The sequence below is a fragment of the Nicotiana attenuata genome, chromosome 7, assembly GCF_001879085.1.
Source record: "Nicotiana attenuata strain UT chromosome 7, NIATTr2, whole genome shotgun sequence".
Taxonomy (NCBI): Eukaryota; Viridiplantae; Streptophyta; class Magnoliopsida; order Solanales; family Solanaceae; genus Nicotiana; species Nicotiana attenuata.
In genome coordinates this window covers 30,654,371-30,675,853 of record NC_031995.1, presented here as the reverse complement: position 1 = coordinate 30,675,853, position 21,483 = coordinate 30,654,371, and the positions used below count along the sequence as shown (strand labels likewise).

Sequence of the window (21,483 nt, the reverse complement as noted above, 5' to 3'; positions counted from 1 at the left end):
CTAGTGTTTTGCACTAATGGTGTGTTTTATGCCTTGTAGGAGTGATTCTGAGCTATGTAGATTTATGGAATCAATTCAAGTGATTTGTAGCTTTGAAGTTTGAGTAAAATCTCAAGGAATTAATCCGGGATCGTGTTCGGGGATCAACGGATGATAGTTAAGAATGAACGACGAATCGAGTAGGCATATTACACACTATCTAGTAAAATGCACATAACTTTTCGTTCAGAACTCCATTTGGGATCCACAATATATGGCTGGAAAGCTAACTCAAAGGGCTACAACTATCATGTTTTACGTGTTTCCAAATTCCCAACAGAACAGGGTCAAAAGTGCGCGTCAAGTGCGCGGCCGCGCTTAGGCCTAAGGAGGCTAAAGAGACCGGGCGTTCAACCTAAGGAGGCAAGAACACACTAGGAACAAGGCGGAGAATTCTTCTATGAGTTCTTCACTTCCTTCTTCCTATTTTTATTATTGGTTATGAATTTTAGTATTGTAATTATGCATACTATTATGAATAGCTAATTTGTTACTAGGGTTTTGATGGAACCTATTGGAGGATGATTTTCATGTTACGTTAATATAGATTTGTTGTAGTATTTTCTCTATTTGTTCAACTACGTTATTATTGTGGTTGGTTGAAGAGCTCTCAATCGACTGTGCCTATTTAGTGTGTATTATTCGGGAGAGAGTGCATGTTTAGGTAGTTGTTGAACAACATCACTCCTAACGTATATGAGGGATCAATACGGAAGGTTTAAAGGTGGGATCAGTGATAACGAAACCTTGGGTGCGATCCGAGTGAGCCGTACTTAATGCCAGCTAGCGTAATTCGGGATAATATGTCTAGTAAATTATGGTAATTACTCGGGAGAGAATTACATCAGTCAGAGCGCTCATGATCGGTAGAGAATACTTAGGCGAATTTATAGAAAATGTAGCGGGAAGCATTCCGACAATAGGAGAAATCATAACTCTAGACCTCCTTAATCTTGTCTCTAACCCTTAGTATCTTTAGTTGTTAATTTACTATTTTAATTTATTAGTTAATTAGTTAAACACAAGAATCTTAATATCGATAAGTTAGGAATTATTCAAGCTTGTCTTCTTGGTGATAGTGAACAGCTGTAGCTAAACCTTAGTTCTCTGTGGGATTCGACTCCGGACATGTAAACCGTATTATATTTACAACGACCGCTTAGCTCTTTTTATAAGGCATAGTTGGGCGTGATCACCTACGATACTGAACCTTCAACCTAACATTCTACCGGACCCTAAAATTACTGCATTGCGCTCCAACAATTGAGCTGCCACCTGCCGGTAACAAGAAAAAGTTTTTAACTGTCAAAGTGATAATGGTGATAATTTACTTTACTACATATAAAATTAGAGGTCGTTTGGTTGAGAAACATATTATCCTATGATTAGTTATCACACCTTTTTATAAAAATAAAAGAACACTACAATCCCGAGATAACTAATTTCGGAAGTAGTTATACTATAATTTTATCCTAACTAAATTGTTTAATAAACTATCTCAAATTTAATCACAAAGTTAATTATCCCTTATAAACATATCGTACAAACGACCACCGGAGAGGAAAAGAGCAAAGGCGAAAAGGGTGACATCGAAGGGCACGTGGTGACTGATTCCGCCAGTTAATAAACCGTTGAAAGAAAAGACTTATTTCACTCTCTTCACAGCTGTTGCTAGCTGTCCTAATCCCTCTCCCATGTGACCCACTATTCCCTCTCCCTCCAAAAAAATAAATAGAAAACAAACCTTAACTTTGGTCCCCTTAAAATTGCTAATAATAACTCTTAACCAACTTAACCTCCTAAAATAGAGATACTCACATCACACCATTTTTGCCATTCAATTATTACCCAAAATACACCTATTCTTTCTTCTTCATTCTTCTCTTTTTATACTACCCATAGCTCAATTCTTGAACCACAATACAACCTTGCCATTTAGTTTGTGCATGGCTCAACTACCACCAAAAATTCCAACAATGGCACACAATTGGCCTTTTCAAACTATGCCCCCATTGCATAACAATAATAATAATAGTTCTTGGGTTGATGATTTTCTTGATTTCTCATCAGCTAGGAGAAATTCTCACCGGAGATCAGTGAGCGACCCGATTGCGTTCGTGGAGGCCGCTCCGTTTCTGCAGCAATGCCACGGCGGCGCTAATTCTAATATTGGGTTTGATAAGTTAGACGATGAACAGCTTACTACTATGTTTTCAGATGATAGCGGCGGTGCTGCTGCATTTGCTGTTATTACAGCGCCGTCTTCTAATCCGTCTAGTACGAATCCTTCTACACCGTCTGATCAAATCAGCGAAAATGATGATCAGAAGTTGGTCCCACAGGTCGACGTTAACCAAGTAATTCAGCCGAAGAATGAACCTGGAGAGGTTGATAGTTCTTGTGATACTCAACCACCACCACCTCCTGCTAGTGATTCTTCAGATAATAATCCTATTGTCGACCCAAAGAGGATTAAGAGGTAAATAATATGACTAGTCCAATTAATCTTTAGGCATTTGCAGATATAAATATTTAATTGTGTGACCAGCTCATCACCAAGAGTTTAAACTGCTAGCCTGATTATTTTTCATGGGACAAGTACACGAAAACTATTCTTGCTCTTTAATTTATACCTTATTTAATTGTGTGACAAATTCATGTATAAACTTAAACAATTAAGGTGAATTTACTTTTATATACTTAGTTAAATCTTCAATAGTAATTTCAAATAAAAAAGCAATTGAAACCATTGGGCACTTAATTCCAAATATATTAGTAGCAAAATAATATTTTATGTTCAACAAATTGTTGTTATGTGTTATTTAATAATGATTGGGTCTTGTTTGTATTCCAGAATTTTAGCTAACAGGCAATCAGCTCAGAGATCAAGAGTTAGAAAGCTACAGTACATTTCAGAACTGGAAAGAAGTGTAACCAGTCTTCAAGTAAGTTTGTACTTTTAATATAATTAACTGACAACTTCTTCATTAATAGTATATAATCATGTTCTTATAATAACTTGAAAAATGCTAACTTTTATTGCTTTTTTTAATTCTTCAGACTGAAGTATCAGCATTGTCACCAAGGGTTGCTTTTCTAGACCATCAAAGGCTGCTTCTGAACGTTGATAATAGTGCACTCAGGCAACGAATTGCAGCTTTGGCTCAAGATAAGATTTTTAAAGATGGTAAGAGACCATAAAACTTTAATCATTCTTAATTAGCGAAATTGATTTTAATTTGCTCTTCCTAATTAATCAATATGATTTGATGACTTAACATAATGAACGAACGACATGCATGCAATTCATGATTTTTTTGTACTAATTATGTTTACACCTGGTCAGCCACAATGCAATCAATTATTCACCTAAATTTCACGTGCCGTGAACAGAATCGTTCCTGTAGTAGTACTATGATTTCATTTTAACTTACTAATGTCATGAGAAAGTAACTGCGTGATTAATGCACTAATTACTCATACTTTTGACAAAAAAATAGGTCATATCATGACAATATTGTAGTGACATAACTTGTTCCTCCAAGATAAATTATCGTCTATTTAAGTTTCAACCTTGTCATTTACGTAATCGGTCCATAGTATTTAATTATCAGAAACTATAATGAGTAATTTTTCGAACTATCAGGCATCAGCCTATCTGAAAGATAATTATAGGTAATCATAAAAATTTCTAACCTGAAAGATAATTCAGATAATTCGCTACAACATAAAATTCTATACATTTTCGGTGTTTATAAATTAAATCTATTCTTTATTCGGCTCATGTTTTTTTTTCAATTTGAATGTGGCAGCACATCAAGAAGCACTGAAGAAGGAAATTGATAGATTAAGACAGATTTATCATGAACAGAATATGAAGAAAATGGGCAACAACGGAACCGCCGATGCACCACCGTCAGCGGCGGCGCCACCATCAACATTTAACAGGATGAGTTGCACGGAAGAAGCGTAAGCTTCTCAATTCCAGTGTTACCCTCAGCTGACAACTGCGCCTTCACGTGATGTGTTCCCCAATTTTTTTTTCTAATTCTCTTGTGGACCCCTGTGATAATTAACATGATTTTAGAATATTCCTACTTGATTTAAAATAGCGGTAGTAAAGAATTCATTTCATATTTGAAAAAAAAAAAAAAAAAAAAGCAAACCCAAAAGTTTGCTTTGTTTGTATTTTATTGTGACTATTTTTTTTTATTTGATTTGTTGTAGCATTACTTTGGTGTTAGGGTTGAGATTGAGTCGATTTGGTGTCTGATTGTGAATCTTGTATTTTATTTGGATGTACAAGAAAAAGGGTTGTTAATTAGGACCTGCCTATGGATGGTGCCATATGGTTTGGGTTTTTAACATTGTACTTTGTAAGGGGTAGTAATTCTTATTGTTTGATGAATTTTCACATTGTTAATTTCCTGAGTTCTGGTATTAAAACTTGTATACCTTCTTATTTGTTCTTAAGGAATGTAAGGACAAATGAGGAAAGAGAATAAAAGGAAAGTTGTATATGTTTATGCACTTTTGTGGATTAAATATTCCTTTATGTTGATTTCTTTTGTATATTGTTGCGGCCAAACGCACACGCAAGTTTACGCGGTCGTCAAGTAATAAAGTGACTAAAAGTCGGATGTCGATCCCACGAGGACTTGTGATTAACTATAAATTAAATTAGACTATCCTAATGATCTAAACAAGAATTAAACCTAGAAGTATTTGGTTCTAAACTAATTAAATAAAAAATATAAATAATGAACTTTTAACAGAGAGAAAGAGCAGATTTTTTTGATATCAATGTAATGAAAACGATCTAGGGTTATAGGCTATCTAACAATCCTATTGTATTCTTCAATTGAATTGACTAACTAATTTATCGAGTTTATTGGTTGACGGGGTTAATATTGCTCATAAGAATCTGTCGAGTTCTTACTCGCCTATTCAAGCTAACCTAACGCCTATATGTCTATGGAGTTAGAATCAACATGAACGCATTTATAATTCCTGTATTTCAACCAAGCAAGGCAATTAGGTATATGTCTATCCTAATTGCGAATCCGTTCCCCGATGCCTAGGTTCAAGAACTTGCTCTACTCAATCCTATATACAATCTAGAATTCCCACTTTCGAGTTCAACTCTAGATTCGTAGATAGTATTCAATTGGTGATCAAGCAATCAAATAATTAAGTGCATGATTGAATAAATAGACCAATATGATAAACTAAGAAATCAAAATCAATATCCGAATAACAATAGTCATGAAAGAACCACAACCCTATAACGTGAAGCTTAGCTCCACATAGACATGGTAGCAAAACAACAAATCATACAAAGAAACATAAAAAGACTAAGTTGGTGGAAGAAAAGATGAAACCCGGCCTCCACGGCGGCTCTGTGCTTGTGTTTTCCTCTCAAAAACGTCCTCCTCCCCCAAAATATCGTTTTTCCATGTATATATACCAAGTAGGGTTGGGCCCAAACAATTATACCTTCTCCAATGTGAAAAGGGACATTTTTCCCGGGTTTGACTAGCGCGATCGCTAGTGGTCGCGCTAGTGGCCCAGTGTTCTGCCTGACGAGCGCGACCTGAGCGCGATCGCGCTATTGACGCGCATTTTTCACCCTGTTCCATTTCAAATTTGGAAAAAAGTAAAACATGAAAGTTGTAGCTCTTTGAGTTAGCTTTCCAATCATATATTGTGGAGCCCAAATGGAGTTCTGAGCAAAAAGTTATATCTATTTTACTAGACAGTGCACAATATGCTACTAGAGTCTTCGTTCGCTCTAACTATCATCCGTTGACCCCCAAACACGATCCCGGCTTAATTCCTTGAACTTTTACTCAAACTTTAAAGCTCCAAATCACTCGAATTCATTCCATAACATCTACATAGCTCGGAATCACTCCTACAAGGCATAAAACACACCATTAGTGCAAAACACTAGCGATTAAAGCTCAAACTCAATTAAAATACAGTAAATTAAAGTGTAATAATCGACTAAAATACGTAATTATAGCCTATCATCATATATCAAAGACACTGAGACCACTACTATGACAAATAATTGGACCCATAAACAGAGAGCGTAACCAATGAAATGATAAGTTAAGTCAAGAGGTATAAAGAATAATGGAGTATATAATTGAAAAACGGTTAATATATTTCGGTAGTCTTAATTCTTCTATTTAAATCGTATCAAGCTCAATGGAAAAAATCAAGCTAGTCGCTTTTATTAAATATTTAAGAAGATAAACTTAAGAAACCTTATAAGCTATACACATGGTTAGAATTAAGGAATCATAAATATTAGTATTAGTATTCATATATTTTCGTCAAATCAATAAATATACTGCATTTAACGTGCTCTTATTGAGTGGATCGCTTACATATAAATGGCTCCCTATGCATACCTTATAGATAAAGGCTTTCTCCTAAATTTATTCTCTATTTCACATAGTTTTTGACAATCTCATTCTTGAACTAATTCAAGGATGATGATGTGAATTATTCGTTGATGTGTTTGCTAGTTCATAAAACTAAAATATTGTCAGTCAGCTCAAATGCAAGAGGTAAGACATAACATGATCATCCCCATGAATAAAAGCGTCCAAGTAAAGAAAATACGAATTTGCAGTCGATTTCGATGCATGTAATAAAACAACAAGCGTATGCAAAGTTGTTGAAAAATAGCAACTATTTTGCTGCAACACGGAAAATTTCAGCATAATATACTGAAGATCGGTGTACCTGTGTATGAACTTCCAGCATATTATACTGGAACTCCAACACGCGGAAAGTTCCAGTATAATATATTGGAGATTGGAGCACCGGTGCTCCAATCTCCAGTATATTATGCTGGATCGGTATATTATACTGGAACTCCAATATACTATACTGGAGTTCCAGTATACTTATGCTGGAGTTCCAGTATATTATACTGGAGTATTTTTCCGGATTTTAAACAGTGTTTTCGTTTAGATTTATCTTTACATGAAAAGTGGCTGAATTTCAATTACTTTTGAAAACGGTGGCTATTTTTGAATGACCACTTGTAAAACTGACTTTTTTGAATTTCTCCCTAAAACTACGTACAGAGTAAATTAAGCAAATATGCAATCAAATATATATAGTAGTACTCCAGGGAATGGGCGACTATCTCCGGACTCGAGTTGCATTAGTGGTGTTTTCAGCGATGAAGAAGAATGAGGCTAGGAATATCATGTGGGAATATTATATAAAGAAAGTTTTTATCACCGTTATTTTCTGACTCAATAACTTTAAAAAGGGCTGATCACAAAACACACGATATATCAGGGTGGACTCAAGTGTTTAAAAATCACACCTAAGATGAATTCAAATGTCTATCCGGTCATTTCGTAAGTTTATATGTCTATCTTATAAAACGTGTCTAATATGGGGTTTTGGCCTATCTTGAGACCTCACCCGATGTTGGAAATTAAGAGCTAAAAAAGGAATTAAGTCAAATTTGGATAAAAAATAAAGCTTTTGATTAAACAATTGAATATACTTTTCTTTCGTGTAGGGCTTCTTCTCTTTGGGGTCGTTTGGTAGGATGCATTTGATAAAATAATACATGCATTAGCTTTGTGTTGGACTTGAAGGCTATTTGGCATCTGGGCCTCGGCAGAAAAAGGCCCAGTTGTGTATAAGTTAATTGTATAGGCTTTTATTTTGTTAAGTTTTGGTTTTTAATTTTCGGGTTTAAGACATTTGGCCCAATGTATATATAGTATAGTTTGTACACATTTGGACGGTTTTGCCATTCGAATATACAGAAACATCTGAAGCTCTCTCTCTCTCATTTTTGTTTTCATGAACCCTAGTTAGATTTTCATGGCGATTTGGCTTATATTCAAAGTTATCATGGTATCAGAGCATAGATTCTTGTAGATCTGGTCCACCTCTTTCATCCAATATTACCCTCACAAAGTTTTGTCCAAGTTTTCTTCATCTTCGATTTCGCCTGTTCCGTGTCGCCTCTCTATTTTACAGTAGTTTCTGATGATTCTCTGCTCTGCGATGGTTTATTCTGATATTCTCCGGGGATTTCAGTTTGTTCTGAGAAGTTACGAACGAGAATTTGGTTTTGGTCGGAAATTGAACTCGGGCTTTGACATTAATATGGTTTCGAGTGGATTTTTCTTGTGTTTCTGAGCTCCAGGAGGTCAGTTGAAGTTTGTTTTAACCTTGAAGGCCGTCTTCTTCCGGTTGCGAAGAAGTGTGGTACCTCTTACCCTATCCCTTTCATACAGTGTTGGTGTGAATTTTTCTCTATTGGTTTCAGTGATTTTAACCCTCAATTGCCTTATTGCATGTACAATTTTTGTTCTCAATTGAGTCAAATATGACTGTAACTAGTTCTACCACTACTAGCTCTACATATATTCCAGATCCTTCTGGTCCTTTATTCATACATCCCTCTGATGTTTCGGGTACTTGTTTGGTGCAAGTTCCATTTTCTGGAATCGGGTTTGGGGGTTGGAAGAGAAATATGATAGTGGCATTGTCAGCAAAAAATAAGATAGCTTTTATAGATGGAACATGTTCTAAACCTGCTGATGATGCTCCTGAATTACGACTTTGGAATAGATGTAATAATATGGTAATATCTTGGTTAACCAGCTCCCTATCACCTGAAATTGCCGAGAGTGTTCAATTCTGAAACAGCCGAAAGCATTTGGAATCAACTTGAAAAACGATATGGAACTGTAAATGGAACCAAAGTTTTTGAGATTAAAAAAGAGCTAGCCTCTACTTGTCAAGGGTCTCTTGACATAGCATCATACTTTAACAAATTAAAGAAGTTGTGGGATGAGTTGGCTTTCATCCGAAAGAATCGTGTGAGTTCGTGTAGTTGTGCTGCTAAATCTGGTTTACAACAGGAGTTAGAGGAAGACAAGGTATATCAATTTTTAATGGGGCTAAATGAAACTTATGTTAGTGTTAGGGGTAATCTTCTTATGATGCAACCACTACCTTCACTTGATACTGTTTACAATATCGTACTCCATGAGGAGAGTCAGAGACATGTGAATTCTACTCCTCAATTCAATTCAGAATCAGCCTCCTTCAATGCAAATGCTAGTCACTTTCCTAAGCCTCTTCTTCCACCACCAAAACAATAATACAACCAAAGGGTAGCTTTTGACCAGAAGATGCATGTTGCTCAGACCAAGGGTTCTTTATTCTGCAGATACTGCAAAAAACCTGGACATTTGATTGACAAATGTTATAAACTTCATGATTTTCCCTCTAACTTCAAATTCACTAAGAGTAGAAGAACTGCATCAAATGTTTCTGCTGAACCTGAGTCTTCTGATAGTGGACATTATAACATTGCTGGTTCTTCTCATTCTGGTGTCTCTAGTTCTCCTGAGCAAAGTTCCGTGATTCCTGTTCTGAGTATGCAGCAGTACAATCAGTTGATGACTTTACTGCAACAGTCCCACTTATCAGATTCTAATCCTCAGTCTAATCTGATGGCTTCTGCCAATTTTGCTAGTAGTCTACTAACTGATGATCTGCTGAATGGTTCTAGTTCTAGTTCTTGCATGCTTTCTCAATCAATAGATTTAACCTGGATAGTTGACTCTGGTGCTACCGACCATATGACATCTAATAAAGATTTTCTATCAAACCTTACTCCTTTACCTGTGCCTTATCTTGTATCACTTCCTAATGGCTATAAAGTAAAAGTGACTTGCACTGGTTCTTTTGTTTTAAATCCTTCTTTCATTCTTCACAATGTTCTCTATATTCCCTTTTTCCAACACAATCTGATCTCTGTACATAGGATTATACAACAATTCAAATGTTTTGTTCTATTCGCTTATGAATCTTGTTTACTTATACCACAGGGCCCTTCTCTGAAGAAGCCTCTAGATCTTGGTAAACTGGATAGTGGCATGTACAAGCTTGTGTGGAAGAGGCCTTCCTCTCATTCTCAGCTTTTCACCAATTTAGATTCCACAAATCATATTGTCTCATCTTGTGTTCGCCCTGCTTCTCCCATGACTAATGTTGTTTCATCTTGTGTTCCTTCTTCTACTTGTAATTCTGGTTCTATTCTGCCTGATGTGTGTGATATTCCTTTTAATTGTAATACTACTAACATGAATAAAATTGATGTGGTTTGGCATCAAAGGCTTGCACATGTTCCATTTGTTAGAATGAAACTCATTTCTGGTTTGTCTGATTCTTTGTCATCCAAATAGTCTTTCATTTGTAATGTTTGTCCTATGTCCAGGCAAACTAGGTTGCATTTTCCAGATAGTACTATAAGTACCAACTCACCTTTTCAACTCATTCACATTGATACTTGGGGTCCTTACCATACTGCAACTTATTCTGGGGCTAGATACTTCCTTACTATCGTCGATGATTATACTCGAGCCACTTGGACACACCTCATGGGATCCAAAAGTAATGCCTTTCCCTTAATAAAAGTTTTTGTTGCAATGGTCAAAACTCACTTTCACACTACCATTCAAATAATTAGAAGTGATAATGCTCTAGAGTTGGGGTCTAGTTCCTTTGCATCATTATATTTTTCAGAACATGGAATCATACATCAAACAAGTTGCCCCTACACCCCTCAACAAAATGGGGTGGTTGAAAGAAAACATAGATCCCTTCTTGAAGCTTCTAGAGCATTAATGTTCCAATCCAAAGTACCTATGCACTTTTGGGGTGATTGCTTGTTAACAACCACTTATATCATTAGCCCATTACCCTCTAAACTCTTAAATGATAAATCCCCTTTTGAAATGTTGTATGGTAAGGTGCCCATTTATTCCATTTGCGATCTTTTGGTTGTTTATGTTATGCCACAGTCCCTATACCTCACAGAGATAAATTTAAACCAAGGGCTACTCCTTGTGCTTTTCTTGGATACCCTTTTGCCAAGAAAGGATACAAGTTATACAACCTGGCCACTAAGAAGTGTTTTGTTTCAAGGGATGTCGTATTCCATGAAAATTATTTCCCTTTTTCCAAGCCACCTAATGTTCCTATTTCCTCTCCTTCTCCTTCTCCATCTTCTGTGTTGTCTTTTGGTCCTTCCTTTGCCTCTTCCCCTCCATCTACTGCTACTGATCCTGTTTTTCTTCATAGTCCCTCTCCACTTTCTCCTGCTAGTTCTCATATTCAGTCCCCTACTTCCTCTTCCTTGAGTCCTACTGTCAGTTCTCCTATGTCATCTTCTACTCCACCTTCTTTACTTTCTCCTACTACTTCTAATACTCAATCTGCTTCCCCTTTATCTTTGAGGAGGTCTACTAGGGATCATAATCCTCCTGCATAGTTGAAAGATTATCAATGTACTTTTCCTTCATCTCTTTCTTGTTCCACTTCTATTCTTAAGCATGCTGAATTTGAACCTAGTACCTATTCTCAGGCAGCCTCTATTTCAGCTTGGCAGGATGCTATGAGAAAGGAATTTGAGGCTTTAGAAGCCAATCACACTTGGGATATTGTAGAGTTACCTAAAGGCAAGAAGCCTATTGGATGTAAATGGGTTTATAAGGTGAAATACAAGGATGATGGTAGTATAGAGAGGTATAAGGCCAGACTTGTAATTCGGGGTGATACACAAGTGGAAGGTGTTGATTTTAATGAGACTTTTTCCCCTGTTGTGAAGTTGTCCACCATAAAATGTTTAATAGCAAATGCTGTTAAAAGACAATGGCCCTTGTTTCAGTTAGATTTTAATAATGCTTTCCTCCATGGTGATTTAGATGAGGAATTCTATATAAAATTACCTCATGGTCTTTCGGTTTCTGGTTGTTCTTCTTCTGCTCCTCTAGTGTGCAAATTACAGAAGTCTGTTTATGGTCTTCGGCAGGCATCAAGACAGTGGTATGCCAAGTTATCTCAAGCCTTATGTTCTAAGGGTTTCACTCCCCCTGTAAATAATTATTCTCTGTTTGATAAGGGTTCCCCTGGTTCTTTGACTATATTAGCCGTTTATGTTGATGATATCATACTAACAGGGGATAATGCAGCTGATATTCTTTATTTGAAACAATTTTTAGATACTCAGTTCAGAATCAAAGATCTAGGTACTTTGCACTACTTTTTGGGCATTGAGGTTTCTTATTTTTCCTCTAGTGTTCTTTTGAATCAAAAAAAGTTTGTTTCTGATTTGTTATCAGCATACCATTGTTCTGATGTTTCTTCTGTGGTGTGCCCTCTCGAACTTCATGCTAAATTGTCGGCTGATTTTGGTGATATTTTGGACAACCCTGAGACTTATAGGTCTTTGATTGGTAAGTTATTGTTTCTCACACACACTCGACCTGATATTTGCTTTGCAGTCTAGCATCTTAGCCAGTTTTTATAGTGTCCCCGGTCTCCTCATATGTCTGCTACTTTACACATTTTGAGGTATCTTAAGGGTACTTTTGATGTTGGCTTATTTTACTCCAATTCTTCTGATCTCAAAGTGACTGCCTACAGTGATAGTGATTGGGCTACTTGCGTTGATACCAGACGCTCTGTCACTGGGTTTTGTATTTTTTTGGGTGATAGTTTAATTAGCTGACAATCTAAAAAGCAGCCCATTATGTCCCTTTCATCGGCTGAGGCTGAATACCGAGCTATCAGTAAAGTTGTGGCGGAATTGACTTGGCTAGTCCGAATTTTCTCTGATTTGCACGTTCATGTTTCCCTTCCTATCTCTGTATTTTGTGATAATCAGGACGCTATTCATATTGCCAAGAATTCGATTTTTCATGAGCGTACCAAGCACATCGAGGTGGATTGTCACTTTATTCGAGCTAAGTTGGGTGACAGACTGATTTGTTTATCTCATGTCTCTACTCTTAAACAGTTGGCTGATGTCCTCACCAAGCCATTAACTGGGAAGCTTCATCATCAGTTTCTCTCCAAGTTGCAGGTGGTTTCCCCCTCCAACTTGAGGGGGGGTGTTGGACTTGAAGGCTATTTGGCATCTAGGCCTCGGCAGAAATAGGCCCAGTTGTGTATAAGTTAATTGTATAGGCTTTTATTTTGTTAAGTTTTGGTTTTTTATTTTTGGGTTTAAGACATTTGGCCCAATGTATATATAGTATAGTTTGCACACATTTGAACGGTTTTGCCATTTGAATATACAGAAACATCTGAAGCTTTCTTTCTCTCTCATTTTTGTTCTCATGAACCCTAGTTAGATTTTCATGGCGATTTGGCTTATATTCAAAGTTATCACTTTGAGCATAAATAATACCTTGTTTGGTACACTTTTTGAACATATATATATATTAGTTATGCAAGCATTAGTTATACACCCTATTTGGTATTATTCTATGCATAACTAATGCATACGAAACCATGGTATTAATGATGTAAGGGGTCGTTTGGTAGAGTGTATAAGAATAGTACTGAATAAGGTGTATCAGTAATTCAGGGATTTAATGCATGGGTTAGTAATACAAGTATTAGTTATGCAGAATTTATTTCTTATCCATTGTTTGGTGTGGTGTATTAAAAATTAAAATGCATTGCATAATTTTTAATAAAATTAATTGTTTACAAAAATGTCCACCATATTCTTTAGCTTTAAGAGACTTAAGGACAATTTTGTCTTAACCATGCTAATGCATGCATTACTAGCCTTGGTATTGCTAATACCGTGGTTTGCAGTGTATTATACATAGGATAATACCAAGTATGTTGTATAACTAATACTTGCATTAATAATACATAGGTTGAAAAATTATACCAAACAAGGGACTAGTAATACCAAAAGCTAATACATGTATTATTTTCTCTAATACATCCTACCAAACGACCCCTAATAGGTTTTAATGCATGCATTAACTTAGTTAAAGATGAAATTGCCCTTCAAAATTTATATTTGATTAAAATTCGTTATTATATTAATGCAAGTTTGATATTTTCTCCCGCCATCTATATCTATACTCCGCTAATTCATCATTGTAAATTTATAAATCTGTACTCTACTACTACGTACTGGAATGCACTTGTAATCAACTCATTTTTTTTAACTCAAACTTTCTTTCCCTAATAATCCAAGAAAGTGGGAAATAAAATTATATCCCTAGTAGATAAATAAATACTTAGCATATTTTTTTTATATAAATAAATATTCAGTTCTATACTACAATATAAGTAGACCAATCAAATAGTTTTTTTAAAAATCTTTTTCATATAAAAACATTCCTCAACATATGTTTCTTTTAAAAAGATAAAGTGATGGACTGGTTACGAGGGTATTTTGTAAATAAACAATTCTGTTAGAAATTGTGCAACGATTTAATACATCAAACCAAACAATGGATAAGAAATATGTCAGCATAACTAATGCAATCAAAACTAATGCAAGCATAACTAATACCAACATTACTAATACACCATATCCAGCATTATTCTTATGCACTCTACCAAAAGACCCCTTAGTTTTTCTTTCTCCTCTCACGTATTAGATTTCCACTCACACTGCTCACAAACCTACTAGCCCACTAGACTTTTCTCCATTATACCATTTTTTTTTCTTTTTTAAACACTTTACAAGAAACTGATGGGAACAATGTTGGTGATGCAAGTTTCTGGTTTCAGTAGTAATCCATTATTGGAATATATTTTGCTAGTTTTTCCAAGATTTGCTAAACCATTTATTGTCTCTACAAAATTCTAACAGAAGCATTGATGCTTTTGATCTCTTAAGACCTATCCACTTTCACAAACTAACAAAATTATCTTTACATGCGGATGATTTCACCAATAGGCGAAGCTCTAAAAAAGGTGTCATTTTGTAGTATAACAGTGTAACCCTAATTGCGGAATGATATTTAGCTTAAAGTATATATATTTATATATATATCGCCTCATATTTTACTCGTGTTTCGTAGATTTCGGATGTTAAATGTATTTATATATATTAATTCGTGGTGTTTTTTTGTGTAGGAATCATCCGGAAGCAATTGGGGGCGAAAGGTGCGAAATTAGAGCCAAAACGGAGAAAAACGGGAAAATATTGAATTCCAGCGCCCCACGCCACCTGTGGCGCCGTTTACATAATACACAAGCTGGCCAGCACCCCATGCTGCCCTGGACGCTGGTGATGGAAATTTCTCCAACTTTTCCCGAGACAACGTTATTTCGGTCCTAGACCTACCCAATGCGTATAAAGCAAGACTAAGCCTATTTTAATAGGGGAGACCCACTTTGAAGAGAGAATACACACGGAAAATATTCGGGAGCGAGGATATCTCAATTTTTTTTCATCTTTTTATTAGTATTTAAAATGAGCCAACACTTATGAAATTGTTTGATACTATCATGAGCGGCTAAAACCCATAGTTATGGGGTTGTGATTTAGCCATGAATATTGTTGTTTAACGTTGGTTTAACCTTATGTATAATTCACCAATATATGATTATTTCTTCAACTCTGTGATTAATTGCTTAATTGTCTGGCCAACAGTTAGGTTCTATTTACTATCTATGCTATGCTTGGGAAAGCCATGTTTAGATTAGAGAAGAATTGAAGAAAGCACAATCTTAACTCTGAGTGGGGGCGGATTTGTGGTTAGGATAGGAATATATTTAGTCACCGTGCTTAATTAAATATTATAATCTTAATGCGTTCTTAATAGATTGATTCCATAGAAATATTGGCGTTAATCTATTTTGAATAGGCGAGTAGTACTTCGGGAGAAGGCTACGCGAGCAATTGTTCGATTAATTAGCAACTATGAGTGAATTGTATGAAAGGGAGAGTTAACTAGAACACGATAGGATTGGCGAATCGATCACAACCCTGGAATATTTGTCTTTACTGAATACACAACAACCATTTTGCTGCTTGATAATTTAGTTACTAGTTAGAATTTTTGTTTAGTATAATCACACTTTTGAACTCGGATTGGCTCAACTGAATAACAATCTTGGTGAATTTAGTGGATAGTTCATACAAGTCTCTGTGGGTTTGACACTCGACTTATCATTTTATTACTTGTACGACCACGTATACTTGCATGTGTGCTTGGGAGCAACAAGTTTTTGGAGCCGTTGTCGGGGACACGAATATTAACTACTTTCTAGTTTTAGCTATAATTGTTTATTTCGTCAAGTCTAACGTTATTTAATTGTTGCTCTGCTCTCAGGAACCTTGATTGAAAGCGAAAAGTCAGAGGCCAGGACAAACTTCAAGGCTTTGACCCCGAACCTGAGAGAACATTTCACAGGAGGTTGAGAGAAGTAAGGGACACAAATAATCTTCTGGCACTTGTTCAATTTCCTGTTAACATGGCAGAGGAACAACATATGGCTGTTCAGGAGGTGACAATGCCCAAAATTGCTAATGTCACCTCCAGCATTGTGAAGCCCAGAATCGCTGGGCACTTTGAGCTGAAATAGAACATGATCCAGCTACTACATGCAAATGGGCAGTTTATGGGTCTTCCACACGAGGATCCACAACAGCAAATCCTGAACTTCTTGGAGATTAGTGATACTTATATCACTAACGGAGTCACTCCAGACTATGTGAGGCTCACATTGTTCCCGTTCTCTCTGTTAGGCGAAGCAAAGCGATGGCTGAAGGCAGAACCAGCTAATTCTATTACATCATGGAATGATCTGGCAAGAAAATTTTTGGCAAGGTTCTTCCCTTTAGGCAAAACTGCAAAGATCAGAAGTGAGATAGTCGCCTTCAAACAGAAATCGGGGAAGTCTTAATACTTTGCTTGGGAGAGGTTCAAGGGGCAGCTCAGAGACTATCCTCATCACAATCAGACAAACGAAGTGTTAGCTCACACTTTGATAGAAGAGCTACATTATGAGACAAAGATTGTGGTAGATGATGCAGCTGGAGGTCAAGTGTTGGAGAAAAGTTTTGATGAGATATATGCATTATTGAACAAATTCTCCAAAAGCAATCCTGATTGGCAATGAGAGATGGGAAGACACACAGTGCAAAAATCTGCAGGGGATCTCGAGTTAGATGTCGTCTCTGCATTATCAGCGCAAATTTTCACATTGACCAACCAAGTCAATCAGATGACCTTGGTTATTAACAAGCAACAAGCCAAGCCAGTGCAACATGTTCAATTCTTTTGTGAAGTATGTGGAGAAGGTCACACAAGCGACTTATGCCCAGTTAATCCTGAGTCTGTCTGGTTTGTGGGTAATGCAAATAGGGGCCAGACAAACCAGTATGGGAATAGTTATAATCCTAACTGGAGGAACCACCCAAACTTCTCTTGGGTGGAAACCAAGGTGCTCAGAATCAGTAGAGGCCACAAGCACCTCAACAACACTATAGACCACCTCAGGCTGAACAACATACAAACACGATGAGTCACCTTGAAGAGATGGTGAAGAAATTAATGGCTGGCCAGCAGGCCCAAACAGCAGAGATGAAGAAGAAATTAATGGAGGACCAGTAGGCCCAAGCAGCAGCAATGAGAAATTTGGAGAGACAAATGGGATAACTTGCTAGTGCCCAAAATACTCGACCAGTTGGAGCTCTTCCAAGCAACACTAAGGCTAATCCTAAGGCATCTATTAATGTTGTGTCATTAAGTAATGGGAGACAGTTAGAAGAAGTCCACTTGAAAAAGAGAACAAGTAACCTTTAATGAGAAGCCGGCCACAATAGAGGCAGAATAAGAAAAATCAAAGGAGTCAGAGAAGCCAGCTGAAGAGGCGGTGGCTAAGCAACCCCCACTATTAGTTGCGAGGCCACCACCTATGTTCCCTCAAAGATTGCAGAAAGTGAATGATAATTCCGCGTATAAAAAGTTTCTGGATATTTTGAAGCAATTGCAAATCAATATTCCACTGGTAGACATCCTGCAAGAAGCGCCAAAATATGCTAAATACATCAAGGACATAAAGGCAAATAGAAAGAGGTTGACCGAGTTCGAGACTGTGGCACTCACTGAGGAATGTAGATCAAGAATTCAAAGCAAGCTACCTCAAAAATTGAAGGATCTGAGTAGTTTCACTATCCAAATTTTGATTGGCAAGCATGTAGTCGGGCGAGCTTTGTGTGATCTTGGAGCGAGCATCAATTTGATGCCGCTATCTGTATTTAGACAGCTGGGGTTGGGTGAGCCGCGACCAACAATTGTAATCTTACAATTGGCTGATCGCTCCATTGCTCATCCTGAAGGAGTGATTGAAGATGTGTTAGTTCAAGTGGGTTCTTTTTTATTCCCTATTGATTTTATTATCTTAGACTACGAGCCTGATCAGGAAGTCCCATTTAGTTTGGGGCGTCCATTCTTAGCCACGGGCCGAGCTATTATTGATGTATGCGAAGGAAAGATGACAATGAGAGTAGGTGATCAAGTGGAGGTATTCAATGTGTATAAAGCACTCAGATTTCCATCCCACTATGAAGAGCTCTCCATGATTTCTGTGGTAGAAAGCGATGCTACGTCATTGGTGCCTTATATGAGCCCCATAGATCCTCTTGAACGAGCTTTGATTGGGGATGAAGAAGAAAGTGAAGATGAGATGATGGGAGAAATTGAGCAAGTACTTGACATGCTTGCAGTTATGTCCATGGGTTTGGGAGATTTGAAGAGCTGGACAAGCCTGTCACTCTGACTCCTCCTAAGACATCTATTAAAGAAGCTCCAAAGCTAGAACTTAAGCCCTTTCCAGTCATCTGCGCTATGCTTATTTGGGGAACTTTGAGACATTGCCAAAGATTATCTCATCCAGCTTGAATAATGTATAAGAAGAGAAATTGCTCAAAGTACTTCGTGAGCATAAAACGGCTAAAGGGTGGACAATTGCTAACATCAAGGGAATCGGTCCATCATTTTGCATGCATAAAATCTTTCTAGAAGATGGACCCCGCCCCAGTGTTGAGCAGCAAAGGAGATTAAATCCCATTATGAAAGAGGTCGTGAAAAAGGAAGTAATTAAGTGGCTCGATGCAGGTATCATCTTTCCTATCTCTGATAGCAACTGGGTAAGCCCAGTGCAATGTGTGCCTAAAAGGGGGGGATGGCTCTGTTAGAGAATGAGAAAAATGAGCTAATTCCTACTCGCACCGTGACGGGGTGGAGAGTGTGTATTGATTACAGAAGGTTCAACAAAGCAACCCGCAAGGACCACTTCCCACTTCCATTCATAGACCAAACGTTGGATAGATTGGCGGCGCATGAATATTATTGCTTCCTTGATGGTTATTCGTGGTACAACCAGATCGTCATATGCCCAGAAGATCAGGAGAAGACCACTTTTACTGTCCTTATGGCACTTTCGCCTTCAAGTGAATGCCGTTTGGTCTTTGTAATGCACCAGCCACTTCCTAGAGGTGCATGATGACTATTTTCACCGATATGGTGGAAAAATCTGCGGAAGTCTTTATGGATAATTTTTCAGTCTTTGGGTCTTCTTATGATGACTGTTTGAAGAATTTGAGCAAGGTGTTCGCCCGTTATGAAGAAACAAATCTAGTGTTGAATTGCGAAAAGTGCCATTTTATGGTGCAAGAAGGTATCATGTTGGGTCACAGAGCGTCAAAGAGCGGCATTGATGTTGATAAGGCGAAGGTGGAGGCGGTTGAAAAATTACCTCCACCCATTTCTGTGAAGGGCATCCAGAGTTTCTTGGGACACGGGGGATTCTATCGATGCTTTAATAAGGATTTTTCAAAAATTTCTACTCCTTTGTGCAGGTTGCTTGAAAAGGATATAACTTTCAATTTTGATGACGCCTGCCTGAAGGCTTTTGAAGAGCTCAAAAAGTAGTTGGTGGCTGCCCCCATTATAGCGAAACCGGATTGGTCCTTACCATTTGAACTTATGTGTGATGCAACTGACCAAGCTATTGGGGCAGTGCTAGGCCAGAGGAAGGACAAAATGTTTTATTCCATCTGCTATGCGAGTAAGACTCTTGATGATGCACAACTGAATTACACCGCCACTAAAAAGGATTTGTTGGCCGTTGTGTGGGCCTTTGAGAAATTTCGAGCATACTTGGTGGGAAAAAAAGTCATAGTCCATACCGATCATGCAACAATCAGGTATTTATTTACAAAAATAAAATCCAAGTCTAGATTGATGCGTTGGGTTTTATTGTTACATGAATTTGATGTAGAAATACGAGATCGAAATGGCACAGAGAACCAAGTAGCTGACCATCTATCAAGGCTGGAAAATCATGACCACGTGGAGGAGGGTGGACAAAATAAAGAGGCATTTCCTGATAAGCAACTTTTTTCTATCATCCAAGACCCTCCCCCATTGTGCGCGGACTATGTGAATTATCTTGTGAGTGGGGTACTTCCTCCTAAAATTGAATCTGAAGCTAGAAAGAGGTTTCTACATGATGTGAACTTCTACTACTGGGATGAGCCATACTTGTACAAGCAGTATGCTGATCAGTTGATGAGGAGATGCATTCCAGAAAAGGGGGTGGATTAGTGTTGTATGATTGTCATGCATCACCTTATGGGGTCCATCATGGAGGCGATAGGACAGCTGCAAAGGTATTACAATCTGGGTTCTTTTGGCCAACATTATTCAAGGATGCCTATGCATTTGTTAAGAAGTGTGACCACTGTCAAAGAACAGGAACAATCACAAAGAGGCATGAGATGCCTTTGAATAACATCCTGGAGGTTAAGATTTTTGATGTGTGGGGGATAGATTTTATGGGACCATACCCATTGTCGAGAGGAAACAAATACATCTCGCTAGCAGTTGACTACGTGTCAAAATGGGTAGAGGCGGTCGCATTGCCAACAGATGATGCCATGGTGGTAGCTATATTGGTGAAGAAGAACATATTCTCGAGGTTTGGGACTCCACGAGCCTTGATTAGTGATGAAGGGACACATTTTTGCAATCGGTTGTTGAATAACCTTCTAGCTAAATATGGAGTTCGCCATAGAGTTGTCACGGCATATCATCCGCAAACAAGTGGACAAGCTGAGGTGCCGAATAGAGAAATAAAGCAAATATTAGAGAAGACGGTGAGTGTGAAAAGGAAGATTGGGCTGCAAAGTTAGATGATGCCTTGTGGGCATATAGAACTGCATACAAAACACCAATTGGGGCGTCGCCGTATAAGCTTGTCTATGGGAAGGCATGTCACTTGCCTGTTGAACTTGAACACAAGGCGTACTGGGCCATTAAAAAGTTGAATGTGGACCTTGAAGCCGTGGGCGAGAAGAGATTCTTGCAGTTGAATGATTTAGATGAGTTCATGCTGCACTGTTATGAAAATGCTAAGCTTTACAAAGAGAAAACGAAAAGATGGCATGACAAGCGTATCAAGCCACGTCACTTCAAACCAGGCCAACAGGAATTATTTTTCAATTCTAAGCTCAAGCTGTTTCCTGGGAAGTTAAAATCGAGATGGTCAGGTCTATTTGAGGTGGTGAGAGTCCCTCCTTATGGTGCAACTGAGTTGCGCGCTTTACATGGTAAA

The 21,483-nt window shown here is 37.6% G+C and overlaps 1 protein-coding gene across 1 annotated transcript; it reads left to right on the top strand.

The window, feature by feature from the left end:
- LOC109228890 (basic leucine zipper 61-like) lies at positions 1,766-4,569 on the top strand. The gene is made up of 4 exons (XM_019394137.1): positions 1,766-2,518; positions 2,894-2,984; positions 3,100-3,226; positions 3,852-4,569. The coding sequence occupies exons 1-4, from the start codon at positions 1,986-1,988 to the stop codon at positions 4,010-4,012; spliced, it is 912 nt and encodes a 303-aa protein (XP_019249682.1). The 5' UTR covers positions 1,766-1,985; the 3' UTR covers positions 4,013-4,569.

Bases quoted from the DNA above. Each gene is read 5' to 3' on its own strand.
- LOC109228890 (XM_019394137.1), top strand. From the start codon at position 1,986: ATGGCTCAACTACCACCAAAAATTCCAACAATGGCACACAATTGGCCT. The intron at 2,519-2,893 runs GTAAATAATATG...TTTGTATTCCAG, and splicing joins GACCCAAAGAGGATTAAGAG to AATTTTAGCTAACAGGCAAT. The intron at 2,985-3,099 runs GTAAGTTTGTAC...TTAATTCTTCAG, and splicing joins GAAGTGTAACCAGTCTTCAA to ACTGAAGTATCAGCATTGTC.